This window comes from Crotalus tigris, unplaced genomic scaffold, assembly GCF_016545835.1.
Source record: "Crotalus tigris isolate CLP2741 ecotype Arizona unplaced genomic scaffold, ASM1654583v1 scf7180000020588.15403103151:6194809, whole genome shotgun sequence".
Classification (NCBI taxonomy): Eukaryota; Metazoa; Chordata; class Lepidosauria; order Squamata; family Viperidae; genus Crotalus; species Crotalus tigris.
The window spans coordinates 5,933,796-5,953,746 of record NW_024098092.1 but is presented as its reverse complement, the minus strand read 5'-3'; the positions used below and the strand labels follow the sequence as shown (position 1 = coordinate 5,953,746).

Here is a 19,951-nt window from a genome sequence, read left to right as displayed (position 1 = left end):
GAAACCACGTGGAGAGGTTTCTGAAGATGGCCCGCCAGGTGACAGCGAGGATCACCTGCCAGGAGGACTGGGGAAGTCCCTCCCCTACTACATAAAAGGTGCCAGCTGTGTCTTCAGGGGGCAGAGGAGCAGAGGGAGCCTGTCAGGTGTGAATCTTTGCCATTTTCCCCTGCCTGGCTTCTCCTTCTGATCCTTGCCTACAGGTTATCCTTGATTTACAACCGTTTGTTTAGTGACCGTTCTAAGGGCCATTTTCCAGACTTTTCACCAGCGGAGGCGATTAACAGGGTCTGCTGATTCCCAGGTCTGGATTGAGGAGGATGAGGGCTCTCTGGATAGTGGCCGTGTTGCTGGTGGGCGGTGAGTGAAGCAAAACAGTAAAATGAGCAGCTAATTCTGTTCTCTTTGCAGAAGGTAAAATGGAGGCGTTACAGGTTGTCTTTGACTTTAGTGACCTATATCAGGACAGGATAATTCACCGTTAAGCGAGGCATCCTGTCACCACATCTTGCTTTGCTGTGGTCGTTAAGCGAGGCCTGCCAGCATCTGCCATTAACTCTACCAAGAAGCCGAGGGAGGCTGAAACTGTCTGTCTTTTTCCAGTCGAGGGGCACCTGCTGCAATTCAACAAGATGATCAAGTTTGAGACAAGGAAAAACGCTATTCCCTTCTATGCCTTTTACGGCTGCTACTGTGGCTGGGGGGGCCGAGGCCGGCCAAAGGACGCCACTGACCGGTAAGTCCGTAATGCCCAATGAACAGAAGGTGGAATCCCTCCAGCAGGGCCCTGAGGAAGCCTTCTTCCCTTCATGGGGGGGGGGGGAGGCTGAAATAAATTCAGACACTCGGCAACTGGCTCATATTTATGAGGGTCACAGTGTCCCAAGCTCACGTGATCCCCCTTTTGCGACCTCTGGATGAGCAAAATCAAGGGGGAAGAAGGCGGATTCCCCTCAGAACTGCACTGCTAAGTTAAGAACCGCAGTGGCTAGAAAGGTCATAAAAAGGGGGCGAAACTCACTTAGCGACTGTCTTGCTCAGCAATGGGCTCAACTGTGGCTGTAAGACGAGGACCATCTGTACGTGGAAGAGCCCCTTCCTCAGCCCCCAGAACAGCTCCCATTGTCCTCAGTCGCCATCCAGGGTTTGTCACAGCTCCAGATGTTGGAAAGGATCCAGCTTGGAGAAGGCACACACGGACACACACACATACACACAAACACAACAAACACAGAAAAACACTATTTTGCCTCTGCAAAATATCTCCATTGCAAATGATATCACATGGCTTCTTGGTTCGTTTTCCAATCTTGGGGTGCCAGCGCCTCACCCCCATTGCTGGACGGGGGACCCTCTTTTGGCTAATTTTTCCCCCGCCCCCTCCCTCTCTCCCTCCAGCTGCTGCTTTGTGCATGACTGCTGTTACGGAAAACTGGCCAAGTGCAACACCAAATGGGACATCTATCCCTACAGCTTGAAGAGTGGATATATCACCTGCGGTGAGTGGATGCGCAGACCCGGGTTCAAATGCTCCCCGAGCCAGAACCAAGCTGGGGCGGATCCTTTCATCATCTCTGGGCAGCCTGCGGTGCCTTCCCGTAAGCTGCTCTGGGGTGCAAAACTCCTGTCCACCAGGGGGCCGCAATCAGGATTCCTTGCATCTCGGCTGCCCTCTGGTGGCCAGGCCAGGATTTGCAGCCCTAGGCTGAGCTGTCCAAGAGGGTGGGCAGGATTAACCAGGGTTTCCTCTGCCTGCAGGAAAGGGCACCTGGTGCGAGGAACAGATTTGTGAGTGCGACAGAGTCGCCGCAGAATGCCTCAGAAGGAGTCTGAGCACGTACAAGTATGGATATATGTTTTACCCGGACTCTCGTTGCAGGGGGTCTTCAGAGACATGCTAAGTCTCTGCAGGCCGGGAAAAACCCCTCAAATTACACAAAGTAGTTGTGTTATTCTGAATGCAATACTGACTAATAAACAGGTGCCAGCTTTGCACTCCATCGGCTTGCAGTCTCTCTTATTACGCATCTTTGTGTCCAATGCAAACACAAGATACGAAACCTGCCTATCCAGCTGCCCAATCAAGATTTCCTGCTTCCCTGTTGTCAATTTGGGAACTTCAGAAAATTAACATTATAGTCCCCAAGGTTCTGAATAAAGGAATTAGAGAGGATTCCTTCCACTGAGCTAGGATACAGAGTCAAGTTGAAAACCTGGGGACCGAAACAGAGACACGAAGAAGCTCTGCCCCAGAGCAGCTTTAAAAAAGCCATTTAAAATATTTAGGGATAGTTATTTCAGCTTGCTGCTCATCAATTAAAGAAGACAATTATGGCAAATTAGTCAAGAATATAAAAGTAGATTTAGACCACTGGGAAAATTTACATCTTTCATTACTCAAGAGAATTGCCACAGTGAAAATGAACATCTTACCTAAAATGATATTCCTGTTTCAGAATATTCCAATTCAATTAGACAAGAAAGTTTTCAAGGAGTTGAATAAATTAACCTTAGAATTTGTGTGGTCCGGTAAGAAGGCAAGAATAAAATTAAAGGCATTACAGGATGCCAAAGAGAGGGGAGGTTTAGGTTTCCCAGATTGGGAGCTATATTACCAAGCAGCGGCCCTAGCATGGATTAGAGACTGGATAACCTTAGAAAATAAAAGATGTTTACATTTAGAAGGTTATGACCTCCAGCAGGGCTGGCATGCTCACATATGGATGGGGCAAAGCAGAAACCACCAATATTTTTTAAGACATAAGGTTCGGCAAGAATTAATAAAAAGCTGGAATATAGTTAAACATCAATATTACACAAAGATGCCGGCTTGGCTATCGCCATTGGAGGCAGTCACGTACCCCAATTTGTACAGGACAGATAAAGCTATTATATATAAAGACATCTTGACAGAAGAAGGTTATTTAAAAAAAAAAAACAAGAGCTAAAACAACAAGGAATAGACATGGAGTGGTGGTCTTATCTCCAGATACAAGCAAGATACATGAAGGATAAGCAAAAATGGGGAATTAACAGACAAGATACAGGGTTAGATAAAATACTGCTAGGCCCGGAGAAAAAACAAATAAAGAATATTTGTAAACGCCTGTTGGAACATAAGCTATATGAGGAGCAGATTAAAGAAACAATGGTGACATGGGCAATAGATCTAGGATATAATATAAACATGGATCAATGGCAGCAAGTATGGGAGCGAAATAACAAAATCACAGTGGCGACATCTTATAAAGAAAACCTGTATAAGATGGTTTACAGATGGCATCTCCCTCCGGCCAGATTAGCCAAAATGTATAATGGATATTCATCTATGTGTTGGAAATGTAAAAAAGAAAAGGGAATCTTTTTTTCATGTATGGTGGACTTGTAGAGAAGCACAGGTGTATTGACGTATGGTCTGGGAATGGGCAGTAGAAATGACTAGGCAAAACATTCTAAACCGGAGACATTACTATTAGGAATACTAGAGAAAAATGTAAATAAAGAAGACACATATTTAATTATCCATGTGGTCACAGCAGCAAGGATACTATTTGCTCAAAAGTGGAAAGCAGTGGAAGTACCGAGTGGGGAAGCACGAATAAAGAAAATTATGTATTGCGCAGAACTAGATAGGATAATAAAAAGATTAAAAATATCAAGAAGAAACAGAATTTTATCAAATATGGAATAAATTTTATAGATGGAGGTGTTATGTGCTCCTGGCTACTTTCCTTCGTGACCAGAGGCAAGCTCGCCTAACCAATAACCAGCCAAGACACAGTGAAGGCCTTTTGTTTCGTTTATTGCAATAAGCGGGGAGAGAAGCTTTCAAAGCTTGGTTCTCTCCAAAGTTTTAACCCAAAATATCTCCTTCTTTTATTCATCCCTATCACCGGCCGCTACAGCCCTCCTCTTTCCCCATTGGCTGAGGTAGTATGAGGTTACACTCTTTCCGTCTGCCTATACACATTTCCTGATAACACACTAAATCATATTCACTTATACAATAAGAAAAATTATTTTCTTATGGTTATTTTTAAACTCAAATATATTTATGCCCCCATTAAACAATAAGTTCTTTTCCTGCTTTTCAATTCAATTCATCATTTCAATTCATCATTCTCTTCTTATCTTATTTGGCCTGGTTTCCTACTTTCCTATACTTCTTGGCTAGCCATTTCCTTAAAAAAACTATTTATCTATTTTATGACTTTCCTCTTCCTTTCTCAGACCCAGCTATTTTTGCCTATATGGTTATCTTACTTCCTTAATGTTATCTCTTTCTGACTCTCACCATCTGTATTTTTTTTCTATTAGTTTCCATTGTCTCTGAAGATTTATCATATTGATGTATATTTATCAGAGGGAAAGAAAAATGGAGGTCACAGTAAAGAGATAAACTGAGATAGAGACTAGAAATGTATAGTTATATATAGGTATATTATATGTAATTAATGTACAATATGGACTGAGATGCCAGTCAAGACGATTTACCATGTTCAATGTTTTTAATTCTTTTTTTTTTCTTTGTACTTAATAAAAAAAATTAAAAATAAAAAATAAAAAAATATAAAAAAGCCATTTAAGATTCTAGTCCTCATGGAACCCCTTTGCATGACAAATCTTCTCTTGCACAAAACATTTTTGCAGTGGGGGGGGGGGGAGGAAGACTTTACTAGAGGAGGCGAGGACCCGATCACTTTTCATGCCACCGCCAGAAGAGTAGGAGTGGCTGATGGGCAGGGTGTGAATCTCTGCATCAGAAGAACTCTTACTCTCCATTAAAAGTTTTCCTGCCAGAGGCTGTGTTGACCCGAATTAGGAGACAGCATAGGAAGTATGTGAATATGTGCAGATGGCCCTGCCGTCTTTGGGCCCTTGCAGAGTCAACCACAAGTTCAACACTCACAAGCATGAGAGTACAAGGTTAGCCCCATGTCCTAACCCACCCAGGAACAAGGAAAACACCCCATGTCCTAACCCACCCAGGAACGTACAATGTCTTTAGGGAAACATCCGAAAGGGAACATTTTTAGCTACTTCTGCTCACTCCCTTCTTAGCTACAGTGTGCCAGACTTACTGGATGAAATCTTTATCTTTGCTGGGTGGATTGCTTATGTAATGAGAAAGAATAAATACAAGGATTTCTTGTCATTCGGGGCTTCTCTCTTTTAGAGGAGCCCGTCTTTGTTCAGCTGAATAAAAACGTAAAGCTTAAAGGCAACTTCCTGTATGTTTTTATTAAGCAAAACCTCAGAAGCTGCACAGCATTTTTGGCGAGCCAGGCTTCCAGGAGAGCTGCTTGGTCCTAGGGAGGCTCAGGAAAGGGGAAGGCGCCAAGCACGCTCTGGGATTTCCTGGAGGTGCCCCCTTTCTTGACTCTTCACTGTGGTTTTTAACAGGAACCCGTTTTTTCTTCTTTTTGGTTGCCTTTTACTTCGTTCCTACATGCTCAGGAGGGCTGAAGATAATGTAAGATACACATTGCTTTGTTGCAGAGGCTTGCCTACAGGTGTGTTTGTGTGTGTGTGTGTGTAAAAGTGTGATTGTTTCCTTGAATCATTTCCCGCCGTTGACCAGAGCTGAGTGGAAGGGTTTGCAACTGCCTGCCAATGTCTGGGGGTGTTTAGAAAGCAAGAGGGACTAACCATGTACTCTCATGCTTGTGAGTGTTGAACTTGTGGTTGCTCTGAGGTTTGTGGTTGCTCCTTATATATATTTCCCGCTGTTGACCAGGCCTAGGCATGATACTGATCTTAGCCAAAGGTCAGTGGTGCTTGGTCTCACCCAGTGGCCTGTTTCTCCAAACAACCTGATCCGCATCTACATGGAGGGAAGTGTGTAGAGGGGTGCCCCAGGGCTCCGTTCTGGGCCCAGTGCTCTTCAACATCTTCCTCAACGATTTGGACAAGGGGACAGATGGGGCAATCATCAAATTTGCACATGACACTAAGCTGGCAGGAATAGCCAACACTCCAGAAGACAGGCTTAGGATACAGGAGGATCTGGACAGACTTGAACACTGGGCGCTAGCTATCTAACAAAATGAAATTCAATGGTGAAAAAATTAAGGTTCTACATTTAGGCAAGAAAAACCAAATGTACAGATATAGTATAGGGGGTACCTTGCTCAATAGTAGTAACTGTGATAGGGATCTCGGAGTCCTAGTGGACAATCATTTAAATATGAGCCAGCAGTGTGCTGCAGCTGCCAAAAAAGCCAACACAATGCTAGGCTGCATAAACAGAAGGATAGATCACGTGAAGTATTAATACCACTTTACAATTTTTTGGTAAGGCCACAGTTGGAATACTGCATCCAGTTTTGGTCACCACGATATAAAAAAGATGTTGAGACTCTAGAAAAAGAGAAGAGCAACAGAGATGATCAGGGGACTGGAGGCTAAAACATATAAGGAACGGTTGCTGAAATTGGGTATGTCTAGTTTAATGAAGAGAAGGACGAGGGGGGATAGGATAGCCGTGTTCCAATATCTCAAGGGCTGCCCCAAAGAAGAGGGAGTCAAGCTATTCTCTAAAGCGCCTGAAGGCAGGACAAGAAGCAACGGATGGAAACTGATCAAGGAGAGAAGCAACCTAGAACTAAGGAGAAACTTCCTGGCAGTGAGAACAATTAACCAGTGGAACAACCTGCCTCCAGAAGCGGTGAATGCTCCCACACTGAAAGTTTTTAAGAAGAAACTGGACAGCCATTTCTCCGAAATGGTATAGGGTTTCCTGTCTGAGCAGGGGGTTGGACTTGATGATCTCCAAGGTCCCTTCCAACTTTATTATTGTTGTTGTTGTTATTATTGCTCAAAGATGGCCGGCATGCCTTTGGGCTGCAGCAGCTGCCGTTCTCCTTTTGGAGGCTGCTGAACAATTAACTTTTGGGGCTCCTATCACAGTGGAAACACCTCATTCCATCCAGGACTTGTTAGCCTCCAAGGGGGGCCATTGGCTTACAGCCCCCCGTCTGGAGCAGTATCTGATTGCTCCCCTTGAGAACCCACCAGTTCGTATCAAGTGCAGGCAGGTTCAATCCAGCAACCTCTCTTCCCCAACTGGAACAGGATGGAGATCATGACTGTGTGCAAACTATTAACTGTAGTGTTTACCGGCCTGCCGAATTTAACTGAGGACTAGAGGATGCGGACAGGGACCTGCATACAGACGCAGCAGCTTTCTGAGACAGGGAGGAAGGCTAGCTGGCTGTGCCATGGTCTCATTGGGTCAGGGAGTGGAAGCACCGCTCTCCCTGCAGGTAGTTCAGCTCAGAAAGCTGATCCCATTGTCTTGAGGAGGCCTTGGGAAAGTCAGACGGTGCGGTTAATGGGCCTTTGTTCAGCTGAATAAATACGTAAAGCTTAAAGGCAACTTCTGGTTTCCTATATTTTTTTATCAGGCAAAACCGCACAACCTGCACAGCAGCTCTTTTGTTTATACTGCGGTTTTTAACACTTATTCCAGCATTTTTTCCTTTGTTTTTATTCCAGGCTGATTCCACGGTTAAGAGAGGGCGTGCAAAATAAACACACACACAAGCAATTGCTGGCACCGCCGGCATCACACAGGCCGAGAGAGAGAGAGAGAGAGAGCGTTGTGTTTGCTTCTTGTTGGCTGCTTAAAACAGCTTCCTGGGGTGTGGACACAGGACACCCCCATTTCTGGCTGGCTGGGAGAAGGACCGGAAGGCGGACGGCCGAGTCTGCCTCCTTTGGAGACCAAACGGTAGCTAGGACTCGGCTTGCATTTCACTTAGTGAACGTCTGAAGTTACAGTGAAAAGAGTGACTTACGACCGTTTTTCTCACTTAACGACCATTGCAGCATCACCTGATCAAAATTCAGACACTTGGCAACTGACTCACACTTATGACGGTCGCAGTGTCCTGGGGTCCTGTGATCCCCTTTCGCGACCTTCTCACAAGGAAAGCAAACAGGGAAGCCAGATTCACCTCACAACCAGGTTACTAACTTATCAACTGCAGTGATTCGCTTAACAACTGCCACAAAAAGAGTCGTAAAATGAGGCAAAACTCACTTAATACATGTCTCGCTTAGTAATAGAAATCTTGGGCTCAAATGCAGTCGTAAGGCGAGGACCACCTGTGTGTAAGCTAAGCCTGGTGGAGAAACTACAAACGCACCCTGGAGAGCCCGCCAAAAGGGAAACCGAGTCCGGAAGTCGCTGTCCATCTTTCCAAAGTCCTGAGTGATCCCACAAATATGTTTTCTTAGGAAGAACGTAAAGGGCGATGTGCTAGACTTTGTTGTAGGGGCACCACAAGTGCCTCAATGACTAGCCTCCCCCCCACAAGTCTCCAGAAAGACAGAGAGAGCAAAGGGAAGATGCCGTCACAGCACTGAGGTCAACCAAGGGGAAAATTCATGTCCAGTGGGCAAAGTTTTCATGGCCTTTGGGAGAGGCCGGGTCAGCTGACCTCACCTGCAGCTCTGCCTCTGCCCCAGGTCAGATTGGAGCCACGGACCAGTTTCCCCAGTTCCACCAGCTTGGAATTTTGCCAGGGGCTGAGAAGCCATCAAAAGATCCTTTGAGGACAAGGATTGGGCAAACATCTCCTTATCTTCTTGATTCTTCCTTCAAGTGCTTCCTTTGAACTTTCACCCCGCTGTGCTGTCGGGCGGATACTTGACACCATCCCAGTCCTCAAGTGTGCTGAGCTCTGGAAGGGCTCTCTGTGGTCAAGGGGGCGACTTAGGAAGCTGGGCTGGCTACCGAGGAGAGCGGACATGTTTCCTTGTCCTCTGAGGTGGGCAGAGCACAAACAAAGCCCTGTGGGATTCTCTGGGCACCCCATTTCTAGCAGAACGTGGGCAGATGAATACGGATTCAGAAGAAGGTAACAGAGACGCGAGGAAAGGACTGATGGAGACCGATTGGAGAAATAGATCAGCTATTTAAGGCGAAGAAGAAGAAAAGACTCAGAGAAAACAAGATGGCGGCGTTGAGGTAGAAAAACGAACCGACAAACAAGATGGTCAAGAAGTTATATTCCACATCCACAAGAACTAAACTGGATTAAATTTGGATTAATCCAAATTTGGATTAAAAAATTAAGATCCAGGTTGCAATCAGCAGGATTAAATACAGGGAATCCTCGACTTAAACAACCGTTCATTTAGACGGTCTCAGGCCGTACTATTAAAAGCTGTGGGTGTGCCTGCTTGGTTTTCTGGCTTGTTGAAGAGAGTGATTTGGATGGGCTTTGTGGTCCTTTGCTGGGCTACGTAATTTCCGAACCACACTTATGACTAGGTTGACCTTCAGGATCCAGGACAGTGGCTGAACTTCCTCGGGGGATCCTTCCATCTCTATGGATCCACCACTCAAAGGTTCACCACAAATTGGATCCACCATAAATCGAGTGACAAAAGGGTGTTGCTTCTCCTAGCATCAGCCTCTCCGGGTTGCTGACTTGGAGACTGCGCGTCATTTGTCGCCCTGGAGCTTTATGGAAGGACTGGGGAGAAGGTGGGCCTGGCTGACCGTCTTGATTTTGTACACACCCTCTGAAAACACCTCGATGATGCCTGTAGGCCTCCCCGGATGAGTTGTTTCTTTTCCCCTCCTTTTGATCCGAGGTTGACAGATCCGGACCTGCTCTGACGAAGTTTGAACTTTTCTAGCTGTCACGTAAAAAACAACAACTCTTGGGCTGACTTGTGACGCTCATAGCATTTTGTTCAGCGCTGAAGGCAGAGCCACCGCAAGCTGGGGTGGACTACAACTCCATTGCCCTGTAAGCCTCCACTGGTTGGGCTTCCTCTGGAATTCTGGGAAGTGGAGTTAATCAGCTGGAGGGGGCTGGACTAGAAGACCTCCAGGGTCCCTCCCAACCCAAGGACTGTACAGTTTCTTGTCCGATTTGCTGTTCCATCCAGGAAAGGAGGAAGACACCGCAGCCTCTTCAGGATGGCCTGTCCGCTTGGAGGCAGCAGCCCCGTCCTTCTCCTCTGCGGTAGGTCCTCGCCTTAAAGATGGCGGAGAGGGAAGGGGTGGACGAAGGAAAGGACGAGGCAAAACCAGCGGAGGCAAAGAAGGGGAACATTTTCCAGATCTAGGGGTTAACTCCATTTGTTCAGGGAATATTATTCCAACAGCCCAGATTAAGAAGAATTGCCAAGAGGAAGAAGTGTGTTTGGAGTTTTACAGATCAATAAAAAAATATTTATAGCTCAGGATGGAATTGGGGGGTCCTGGTTGCTCTTTGGGCTTGGTGATTTCCGTGCAGACGTTTCATGACCCAGCCAGGTAACGTCATCAGCAATGCTACCTCGTTTGCTGATGAAACATCTGCCACAACACAACCCAGCCCAGAGAGCACCCAGGAGTCCCGACACAGCCCAGCCTCATGTAATCCAAGAGCTGCACAATTTTGCTCCCTCTCCTGCTTGAGCAGGGGGGGTTGGAATAGAAGACCTCCGAGGTCCCTTCCTTCAGAGGCGATGGCTACCCTCTTGGTCTCCCTTCCAGTTCTAGTCTTTGCCAGCGCCAATTTGATCCAGTTTGGCCACATCATCGAGCACTTGACCGGAAGACACCCCCTGATTTACAACGGCTACGGCTGCTACTGCGGGCTGGGCGGTTCCAGGCAGCCGGTGGACGCCACCGATTGGTGAGGGGGCGGGGCCTCGGGTGACCTGGGAGAGGTCCCGGCTTCTCCTCAGCTGAAGGGGCGCCTGTGGATCTAAGGAGCTCCTCCAGAGCCCCCCTTCATTCCTGAGGGCACCTCCGCTCTCTTTCGCGTCTGGTGGGCATCGTTTGGGTGGCAGGCAGTCCTCAGTTTACAACTGTCCATTAGTGACCGTTCAAAGTTACAGGGGATAAAATTCAAGAACCAGACACGGGCCAGGAGGCCCCGGCTCCCAATGTGACCTTAAACTGCTTATTCCCTGTGAAAGCCACAAAGCCACCCGGCCTTCACTCACGTTTTCAGAGTTTGCTTTCAAAATATTGTCCCAGGCAGGCGCCCAATGGCCCCGGATGCCGAGACGGACACAGTGATGTTGTTACCTTGGCCGCACAATTGTGGCTCTGTTCTTTGCTTCCAGGTGTTGCCAAGTTCATGACTGCTGCTATCAGGCCCTGTCGCGGCGCCACTGCAAACCCAAAATGGAGAAATATTTCTACTCGGTCAGGAAAGACACCGTCACTTGCGGTACGTAGGAACACAAACCATGTCAGCGCAAATTTGGGTAACAGTGAAAAGCTCCCAGAATCCCCTGCGAAAGCCAGGCTGGCTGGGGATGCTGGGGTTTGAAGTCCACTCGATTGGAGGGGGCCGGGAAGATCAGCTATTTTATATCCCCTATTTCACCGAGGGGGTAAAATACTGTCTTAAAACGTGGCCAGGGAGAGGGCAGGCATCAGGAGTTTGAATCTGGGTCACAAGTCCCTTTTGGGGGGGATCCATTGTAACTTCTAACCGTCCCTAAGCAACCGGTCATTAAGGGAGGAACATTTTCACCTCTGATTTCTTTTCGATGAAGTGTTTCTCCCAGGGATGCTGTTTGAGAACCACCTCTCCAAATTTGGAGAAGGTTCCAGTTGTGTGGGAGGGGCTCCCGGTTTAGGAGGGCCACAGATCAAAACCAGGCGAGGAAACACCCCCCCCCATGGACCCCTCTCCTCTCCAGGTGGGGAAACTGAATGCCGGAGGGAAACCTGTGAGTGTGACAAAGCTGCAGCCCTTTGCTTCCGCCACTCGAAGTTTCAAGACCAGTACATCGGCTACCGTAACCGCCTGTGCGAAGGACCCACACCGCCGTGCCAGGGGGTCTGCCCCTGCTGGGCCCCCACGAAGGGGGGCTGAGGCTGGCCCCCCCGAAACTGCCCCGTCCCTGCACGGCCTCCTCTTGCACGTCTCCGGAGTGTGTTTTTGTGAGCAATAAAAAAATGGTTCAAAGTTACAACGGACTCGGCCAGGAATTCTTTAATAGGGGTGTTTATGATTTGGGGGATGCTTTTTGAAGCATCCCTCGAAGGGGACCGACAGCTGTGCTCGCCCTACGGCCACGACTGGGATCGGAGGGGCCCGGCCATTCCATCCCCTGCGTCCCAGGAGCGCCAATTTCTTCCTTTCCCAAACTTGTCAGAGGACTGAGGTGTTTCCACAGCAGGGCAACACCCCCCACCTTCCCGGGGAGGAGACCCACCTATCAACGCATCCCACTGACACACATTTTGGAAGGAGCTGGAGACAAAGCAACGCAGGAGCCGTCTTGGGAGGAAAACGGGTCCTTTAAGAGAAAACAGCAACCGGCTATTTCATCAATGTGGATAAACTTACAAAATGAACCAAAAAGCGAAGGTTGAGATCCTGGGGGCTTCGCAGAAGAGCTGCCCATCGCGGGGGAGGGGGGGGGCAGAGGGGAGGGGATATTTCTGGAAAAAGCTCCCCCAAGTGGTGGCTTCTGCCCCCAACTTGGCCCCACCAAGGGAGCAGCCCCCCCTCTTGTGAAGCCACACACACACACACACACCCCGCTCACCAACTGAAAGAACTGAGTTGGATTGGAAGGGACCCCTTTCCTGCCCCTCCGACCCCACCAGCCCCCTTGAACCTCCGGGCAGGACCACCCCAGTCTTACACCGAACCCCACAGCAATCCAGGAAAGCCCTCTGGCCAGCAACTCTTCCTACGCCCATGGACGAAAGGAACCTGCCAGGAACGTGGGGGGGGGTGCTTGAGTAGGGGGAGGGTCGCCAAACGGGCAAACCAGCCACCGTTCATCCTGCCCCCATCGACATGCCTAAGGGAGGGGTCTTTGTGCATTTTGGGGGTTCCCCTTCTCTCAAAGAGGCGAAGGCCGTCCAGCGTGGCCGAATCAGATACTGAGGGCCGCAAAAGTCTTCACCAGGGTGACCCGGGACTCGGGCTCCCTGACGACGGCGTTATTGTCCAAGGGGCCGCCCTTGCCGGCCAGGAGTTTCTGCCGGTGCCGCTCCTCCTGCCGCTTCTTCTTCTCCAACCGCTGAAGCTCCTTCTTCTGCTTGGTGGACCCCTGTCAGAGGAGGAGAGGGGTGGGTACAAGAGGGGGGAGCTCGGCCCATGGACAGCCTCCGCCCGGGGCCTTCCAGAGCCAACTTTGGGGGGGGGGGAGAAGACTCCTCCCAGAGATGTGGGGATCAGGTGCCCGGAGAGGCCGGGAGAAGCAGGAGGGCAGGAAGCAGCTGTGTCCCTGCACGTGGCTGCCGGTGTCTCTCTGACCGGGTTTGTGTGTTCAGAGAGATGACACACTTGCTCTTTGCGGCCTGAGTCGCTGTGTCCAAAAGACACAAGGAGGCCGGTCAGGGCAGACCATGAGAGGGTGACAGGAATAGCATGAGGCAAAGTGGAGGGAGGAGGCGACAACCCTCCAGATTCTGGCTGATGGCAAAGAGGCTACCAAGGCCCGAAGATTCGGATGAGAAGGGAATTTGGTAAAGGGTAGCGGGGGGGGGGGGAATTGGACTAGAAGACCTCCGAGGTCCCTTCCACGCCTGCGATTCCTCCACCCAAGGGGAGAAAATGCCAAAGGTCGGAGCAAAGGAATCAGAGCTGGGCAGGAGGGCTGCAGAGGGAGAAATGAGAAGGGGAACGAATCAGGGGGTGGGTGGGTAGGTGGGTGAGAAACCCCCAGGCCCCCGGCAGGGGCGACGAAGAGCCAGCAGGGCTGGGCGGGGGAAGCTGCCTTCTCTGCTTTCAGGTACCTTTTGACCTGGGCGGTTCCTTTCCACGAGGTTCCCGTGGGGGTTATTGTTGTTCCCGACTTCCTGGCGGCCTGAAGCCCAGCCGTGGCCTCCCTTCTCATCCCACGGGGCCGGCCTGGGCTGCGGGTTCGGCCTCGTGGCCCGGTTTTCCTCGGCGTCTACAAAGAGAAGGGCCGTGCTCAGCCAGGGGACTCCGCTGCCAGCCTGGCGTCCTGGGCACTGGCTCCAGGACGAGCTCAGGAGAGCGGCCGTCCTTCGCGCGGGGAAAAAAACCGAGGCAGAGACGCCCGAAGTTGTGTCGAGAATCAAGCCGTGAATCTGGACACTAAACTGTCTCTGAACAGGATGTCCAAAAGCTCATGGTGCCTTTAGCATCAAGTTGGGGATATTTCTGCTTTTAAAACGTTGGCACAAAGGGTGACGTTTTGGTCCCGGTGGGTGAATGTATGCCCGTTTTGGTTTTTCTCTTCCTGAGTTAGGTCTGGCTAGAGATTTTGGGGAGGAAAGGTTGGCTAAAAGGTTAAAGAAATCCCTTTGTCTGAACTGAGATTTAAGATGAATTGTTCGCGAGACGCCACAAAGACTTCCTTCCCATTGAGGCATGCATCCGTTTGCAAACATACATGCACAAAGACCCACAAACGCACACCAGCTTTTCAGGCAAGCAGATGGATGCTTGCTCGCTGTAAAGATAAGGTTTTGCAACAGAACATTACTCAGCTTCAATAAAAGTTTTCCTGGGCTCAAATGTTTAAAATCTCTGTTCTCCTTCTGAATTTACCGTTATATTCTCTCAATTATTGTGGTTTTTCCCCCTGCTTTTTCTACAATATTATAGTTTTCTTTGATATTCCATTTATGATTCTTATCCAGGAAGGAAGGAAGGAAGGAAGGAAGGAAGGAAGGAAGGAAGGAAGGAAGGAAGGGACTTACGGAGTTTTTCCAACTCTTTCATCTGGAAAACAGCAAAGACGGAGGACTCAATGCTGTAGTCTTCTGCCTCCAGGACCTGAGCAATTAAATCAACATCCTGAAAAGGGAAATAAAAAGGGACGCCTTGAATAAATCGCAAGTCTCTGGGCTGCCACAGTAAACCCAGTTCCCCAAATGCCTCGCTCAGTAATATAAATTTTGGGTCAACTGTGGTTGCAAGTTGAAGACCACCCGTATAAACACATAAACAAACTCTGAATGTTCACTAAGTGATAGTCGTAAGTCAGGGACCAGCCTCCCCGGGAGGCAAGTGGGCCTTAACCGAAACAAGAGGGAGAAACCCCCTCACCGAGCACCCGGTGGCGTTGCGGACTTTCTGAAGGGCGTCCTCCATTCCATCCCGAGTCTCTTCTCTCGGCTGCTGCCCCTCCCCCTTCGCCCGGGGGCCCTCCTTGATTTTGGCTTCATTTGGGTACAGCATCTGGGCAAGAAGGCAAAGGGGGGTGAGGGTGGATTTGCTTGTGTGGGAGGAGATGGGCTCCCTGAGCCTGCAGAGTTGAACAACCCTGAGCAGGCAGCTCTGGAGGGCTGTAACCCCCCCCCCACGCACACACACTTTCGCCCCAAACAGCCAGCCAGCCAACCTCCGTCTGCAGCCAAGCGGGAGCCACCGAGTTGTCGTTGATCTTTCGGACGCTGTCGTAGTGCTCGCCGTAGCGATACGCAATGTGGAGCTCTCGGGCACTGCTCTTGTCCGTCCCGTGGATCTGCGACAGGAAGAGTGACGCTTGAGATGGGGGCCAGAAGGTTGCATGGGCAGGGGGAGGTTGTTCAGACAAATTTCCAATGGGGAGGGAGGGAGGGAGGAAAGAAGGAAGGAAAGGAAGGAAGGACTAGAAGGAAAGAGAGGAAGAGAAGGATGGATGGAAGGAAGGAAAAGGGAGGAAAGGAAGGAAGGGGAGGGAAGGGGGGAGAGAAGGATGGATGGATGGAGAAAGGGAGAAAAGAAGGAAGGAAGGAAAAGAGGGAGGAAGGGACAAACAAGCAGAGCTAGGAGGCAGAGGTGGCCACGACCCGCTTAAAACCAACTGGAGTTTATAATAGAATTTAATTTCCAGTGCCGACAATGTCTGCCACACATTTAATATTTCCCCTTTCCCTCCTATTAAATATTACAGTTCAAGAGCCCCTGGCAAAGGTTCCAGAAACCTCCTTGAGGCCTCCAAGCCTTTCTTGAGTTTGGATTTTGGGGGGCAACCCAATGGTCTGCCCCGAGGGCAAAGCGATGGCGTCAGGGAGCCTCTGCCGGCTGGGCAGGCCTGCCGCTGGGACGGCTGCTTTTCTTGGGAGACCCACCTGCCAGAGGGGGGCGTTCTGCTGGTGAATGACGATGCTGACTTGGTTGTTCCTCGCAAAGGCCACGATGGCGTCATTGCCGGCAAATGTGCCCGGCTGGGCTAAATTGGCAACTGGAAAAGACAAAAACAAAAGCAAAATTCAAGGACGAGAGTGTGCAGACCTGGGAAAAGGAGCCTCCGTTTGGGAGGGGAAAAAAATGGGCCTCGGAACACCCCAGCCCCCATAGGAAGGAAGGGAGGGAGGGAGGGAGACCCACTAAGGCACCCCAATTCCTCAGAGGCCCCTGGAAAGGAAACCAAGCTGGCTCCCGGGGGACGGTGGAAAAGCCACCGTCGGTCTTAAAGGATCCAAAGCCTAGCAGGGCAAGGCTGGGCCGGCTGGTCAAGGGGAGCCGTGGGGGACACCCACTGTGCTTCTCGAAGGGGACGTCGTCCTCCACGAAGGGCTCAAAGTCTGCCCGCTGCTGGATCATGTAGGCCACGGTGTCCTGCCGGTGCTTGAGGTGGTTCCGCGAGTGGCCCTCCAGCTGGTCTCCAAGGGCCCTGAAGAGGCAGTTCCTGGGGGGGGGGGAAAGGAAAACAGGGAGGTTGAGGAGGCCCTGGAGCAGCCCTGGCCCTAGTGGGCCCTGCCTTTGAAGAGCCTGGCCTGGGGACTGGCCAGTGTTTTGCCTCGCTTCATTCTGTTATGATTGTCCTTACGCATTCTACCTTTCGCTCTCATCCCTCGTTCCCTCACCCTCGAAAATGGGTGAGCCATTTCTCTTTCTTTAAAAATGTTGATCCCCTGACTGGGAAGAGCTAAAAAGTAAGATCCCAGAAGGACTAGAAGATTTAAAGGCGGTGAGCAACTACAAGGGGGGAAGATCTTTCAGGAATACAAAAGAACTTTTAAAAAGCTGAAATTCAGATTGGTTTAAAAAAATAATACTTAATCTATAAGAGGTAGAAAAAATTTTTAGGTATACTTTTAAGGGTAAACAACATATAAAAAACTTTAAAAGAAAAAAATTGTAACAATTTTTTTGAAACTAGATATTGATAAAACAGTGCATGAGGACATCTAGCGGTGAAAGAAGATATTATACTATCACTAAATAATAAAAGAATCTGAAACTGACCTTGAGACAACAGCTGATGTAAACAAAGTGTGAGTCTACAAGTGAAAAGACTTTTCATTACTATATTTGTTGACTCTGGACATAGCTAAAACAGGAATTACTTGGAGACAGCAAACGTTTTACATCTGAGACCCGACTGGAGGAGTTGGATTTGGTCTAAAGTAGTTGGCTCATTCTTTTTGGTTGGATTTTAGCCTAAGATCGTTGGTTCCCCCCCCCTTTTTTTCCTTTTTGCTTGCTCTATTTTGTTTCTGTTTGTTTTCTCTCCTTGAGATATTGACTTTAGCCTAAAGTAGTTGGCTCCTTTTACAGTTTGGATTTTAGTCTAAGATAGTTGGCTGGAAAAATGAGTACATCAAACATCACCAGACTTATTATGAAAAAGACTTCCTCTGTACCCTCTGTTGGAACACCTCCTAGCGCAACAACCCAGGGATCCATTGAAACAATGTTGCAGCATGAGAAAATAAACACCACTCAAGATGAGATGCAAATTACATTAAAAGTGAATCAAGAAGGGAATTTAAAATCTAAACAGGAAATGGAAAATCAGGGTATCAACCTATCATGGTGGGCACATTTACAGATGTAAACTAGATATGATAAAGATGTTAAATTGTATGGATTTTAGAAGGAACAAACTGTGTTCGATATGATATTGTTAACTTTGGATGAGAAACTAATTAAGAAAATGTATAATTTTCTGTTAACTTTGGAAATGGAAAGAGAACAAGTTAAAGAAACAATGATAAGATGGGCGAAAAATTTTGGATATAATATAGAATTAGAAAAACGGCAAAATTTATGGAAAGGAATTATAAACTAACAATGACAACTTCTTATAAAGAAAATTTATATAAAATGTTCTATAGATGGCACCTGCCACCAGCAAGATTAGCAAAAATGTTTAAAAATATGTCAGATAGATGTTGCAAATGTAAACATAATTCAGGCACAAATTATCATGTTTGGTGGACATGTGATAAAGAATTATTGGAAAAAGATACATAACTGGTAGAAAAGATGCTGGAAGAACATGTAGATTTTAAACCTGAACTTGTTTTATTAGGAATAATGTCAGAAAAGACCAACAAACAAAGCTTATATTTGATTTTGCATGTCACAAGAGTGGCAAGAATTATATTTGCACAAAATTGGAAAAACGAAGGAATACCATCAGATGAAGAAATAATCAAAAAAATACTAGAATGCGCAGAAATGGACAGATTGACTATGAGACTGAAAGAAAAAGAAGAAACAGGATACTATCTAACTTGAGACTTATTTTATCAACGGCTAGAGGAAAGAATAAAGGATTAGGAATTAAATCTGCATTAGCGAATGTAAACTCAGCACGTTGGCTGAAAAATTATTACTGTATGTATAGGAAAAAATCAATAAAAACTATAAATTAAAATACAATATAAAATACAATAAAAATCAAAGGCTTTAGTCCTCAGTGAAGAGCAGAGCAGAAGTGAGACCGTCCCCCTCACCAGCCCAGCCTACCTCACAGGATTGTTGTGGGAAGGGCTACAGCAGGGAAGCCCTCACAACCCGAATCGGTAGGTCGCCAGCAATGACGTCAAAACCGCGCCACGTAGCCACCGTGAGAAAGGGGCCTGGCTTGCTTACCCGTCGCCCGGCACTTCGCGCAGGCGCAGTCCGAGCGCTCGCAGCTGGTCGTTGAGGCCGCCGCCGTCGGGTTCACCCTCGCCCTGGGCCCGGTTGCGCCTCTCGCGGGCCAGCGCTCTCCGGGCCGCCCGCTCGTCCCGCTTCCGCTCTACCTCCGCCTTCCCGGGCCGCGCCCGCGCCGCCTGTTTACGGGACATCGCCGCCGCCGCCGCCGCTCCCGTCGGCGCGGCCCTCGCCACTGCGCCTGCGCTGCCCCGCGACGGAAGTGGGAGCCTATAGAGGGAAAGTGCCAGAGCGGCTGGATCAGGCGGTAAAGGAAGTGGGAGCCCACGTGGCGGAAGACTCGAATTGCACCTACTGGATGCTCTGGCTTCTCCTTTCTCTCCGCCCATTGCAGAAAAAGGGCCGTTTTCAATCTTTTTCCCCTTTGCTTTCCCGATCTACAAGGGTTCGTTTTGCATAATAGCGGTTAACCGCGATTTCCGGGACCTCTGCCAGTGTCAAAGGGGGCAACTCAGAAACAGCTGCCTGGCTATCGAGGGGGTAGCACACACATCTCGCACAGCCCAAGTTTCCCTCTTCCTTTTGTCCATCTCCACAGCGGCTCCTTGCGAGGGGCTGCACCTCCCCCCTTCTCCCTGGCAGGGATAGCTGCTTTCGAGAAGGCCTGGGCAGAGACCACCCAGCAGCAGCTCTTTTATGACTCTGTGGTGTTGTGTTGGAGTTGGCTTCTGGCCATCGCTACCCCAGGAGAAGGGCAACAGGGTTAATCAGTAACTGGGCAGCCGGTTCAGAGCAGTCCTGCTCACCTCTACAAGGGTCAATCATTTGTTGACTCAAGCCCCCTTTTGCCACTTTGCTCAATCCCCTCAGCTCTTATCATGTTTGGTTTAAAGATAATCTTTTCTCACCACTTACCTAATCTAACCTTTTCCAACACTAGAGATGGACCAGAGGACTGCATTTAATTACTATATCCAAATCAAACTTGATAATGTAATTAAATTTTTTTTAGCAAACAACACGCCCAGATTGATCTATTGCTACAGTTAACAGAATGCCAGTTGGGAGGTCTCTAGTCCAACATCCCCCCCCCCCCAGCACTTAAACAAGAGAGATTCCTCTGCCTTAAGGTCCCCTGGCAGGATGGGTTCTCAAGTGAATAGGATCCAAATCTAGTTTTTCTCTTC

At 48.7% G+C, this 19,951-nt stretch overlaps 3 protein-coding genes across 7 annotated transcripts; 2 read left to right on the top strand and 1 right to left on the bottom strand.

The window, feature by feature from the left end:
• Nucleotides 1-13: 13 nt before the first annotated feature.
• LOC120319096 (phospholipase A2 crotoxin basic subunit CBc) lies at nucleotides 14-2,000 on the top strand. Of its 2 annotated transcripts, none has more exons than XM_039367476.1 (4): nucleotides 14-146; nucleotides 604-736; nucleotides 1,399-1,499; nucleotides 1,759-2,000. In XM_039367476.1, the coding sequence occupies exons 2-4, from the start codon at nucleotides 633-635 to the stop codon at nucleotides 1,899-1,901; spliced, it is 348 nt and encodes a 115-aa protein (XP_039223410.1). In that variant the 5' UTR covers nucleotides 14-146; nucleotides 604-632; the 3' UTR covers nucleotides 1,902-2,000. The 2 variants fall into 2 exon arrangements, with proteins under 2 accessions (XP_039223410.1, XP_039223409.1); XM_039367475.1 differs by having other exon boundaries at nucleotides 62-360.
• Nucleotides 2,001-7,787: 5,787 nt separating this feature from the next.
• Nucleotides 7,788-11,870, top strand: LOC120319091 (group IIE secretory phospholipase A2-like). Of its 2 annotated transcripts, XM_039367457.1 has the most exons (4): nucleotides 7,788-9,983; nucleotides 10,499-10,640; nucleotides 11,077-11,183; nucleotides 11,662-11,870. In XM_039367457.1, exons 1-4 carry the CDS (start codon nucleotides 9,938-9,940, stop codon nucleotides 11,835-11,837), a joined length of 471 nt encoding a protein of 156 aa, XP_039223391.1. In that variant the 5' UTR covers nucleotides 7,788-9,937; the 3' UTR covers nucleotides 11,838-11,870. The 2 variants fall into 2 exon arrangements, with proteins under 2 accessions (XP_039223391.1, XP_039223390.1); XM_039367456.1 differs by having other exon boundaries at nucleotides 7,788-10,640.
• Nucleotides 10,657-19,637, bottom strand: OTUD3 (OTU deubiquitinase 3). 3 transcript variants are annotated; one of them, XM_039367441.1, is made up of 8 exons: nucleotides 18,762-19,625; nucleotides 16,418-16,566; nucleotides 16,007-16,119; nucleotides 15,295-15,417; nucleotides 15,000-15,131; nucleotides 14,651-14,747; nucleotides 13,718-13,875; nucleotides 11,943-13,029 (listed from the first exon to the last, which is right to left on the bottom strand). In XM_039367441.1, the coding sequence occupies exons 1-8, from the start codon at nucleotides 19,151-19,153 to the stop codon at nucleotides 12,853-12,855; spliced, it is 1,341 nt and encodes a 446-aa protein (XP_039223375.1). In that variant the 5' UTR covers nucleotides 19,154-19,625; the 3' UTR covers nucleotides 11,943-12,852. The 3 variants fall into 3 exon arrangements, with proteins under 3 accessions (XP_039223376.1, XP_039223375.1, XP_039223374.1); XM_039367440.1 differs by lacking the exon at nucleotides 11,943-13,029 and adding an exon at nucleotides 13,086-13,578 and having other exon boundaries at nucleotides 18,762-19,637; XM_039367442.1 differs by lacking the exons at nucleotides 11,943-13,029; nucleotides 13,718-13,875 and adding an exon at nucleotides 10,657-11,124 and having other exon boundaries at nucleotides 18,762-19,635.
• Nucleotides 19,638-19,951: the final 314 nt, after the last annotated feature.

Bases quoted from the DNA above. Each gene is read 5' to 3' on its own strand.
- LOC120319096 (XM_039367475.1), top strand. From the start codon at position 321: ATGAGGGCTCTCTGGATAGTGGCCGTGTTGCTGGTGGGCG. The intron at 361-603 runs GTGAGTGAAGCA...GTCTTTTTCCAG, and splicing joins GGCCGTGTTGCTGGTGGGCG to TCGAGGGGCACCTGCTGCAA. The intron at 1,500-1,758 runs GTGAGTGGATGC...CTCTGCCTGCAG, and splicing joins GAGTGGATATATCACCTGCG to GAAAGGGCACCTGGTGCGAG.
- LOC120319091 (XM_039367456.1), top strand. From the start codon at position 10,264: ATGACCCAGCCAGGTAACGTCATCAGCAATGCTACCTCGTTTGCTGAT. The intron at 10,641-11,076 runs GTGAGGGGGCGG...CTTTGCTTCCAG, and splicing joins CCGGTGGACGCCACCGATTG to GTGTTGCCAAGTTCATGACT. The intron at 11,184-11,661 runs GTACGTAGGAAC...TCTCCTCTCCAG, and splicing joins GAAAGACACCGTCACTTGCG to GTGGGGAAACTGAATGCCGG.
- OTUD3 (XM_039367440.1), bottom strand. From the start codon at position 19,153: ATGGGCGGAGAGAAAGGAGAAGCCAGAGCATCCAGTAGGTGCAATTCG. The intron at 15,418-16,006 runs GTGGGTCTCCCA...TTCCTGTCGCAG, and splicing joins AGAACGCCCCCCTCTGGCAG to ATCCACGGGACGGACAAGAG. The intron at 13,579-13,717 runs GTACCTGAAAGC...CTCCCTCTGCAG, and splicing joins GGAACCGCCCAGGTCAAAAG to CCCTCCTGCCCAGCTCTGAT.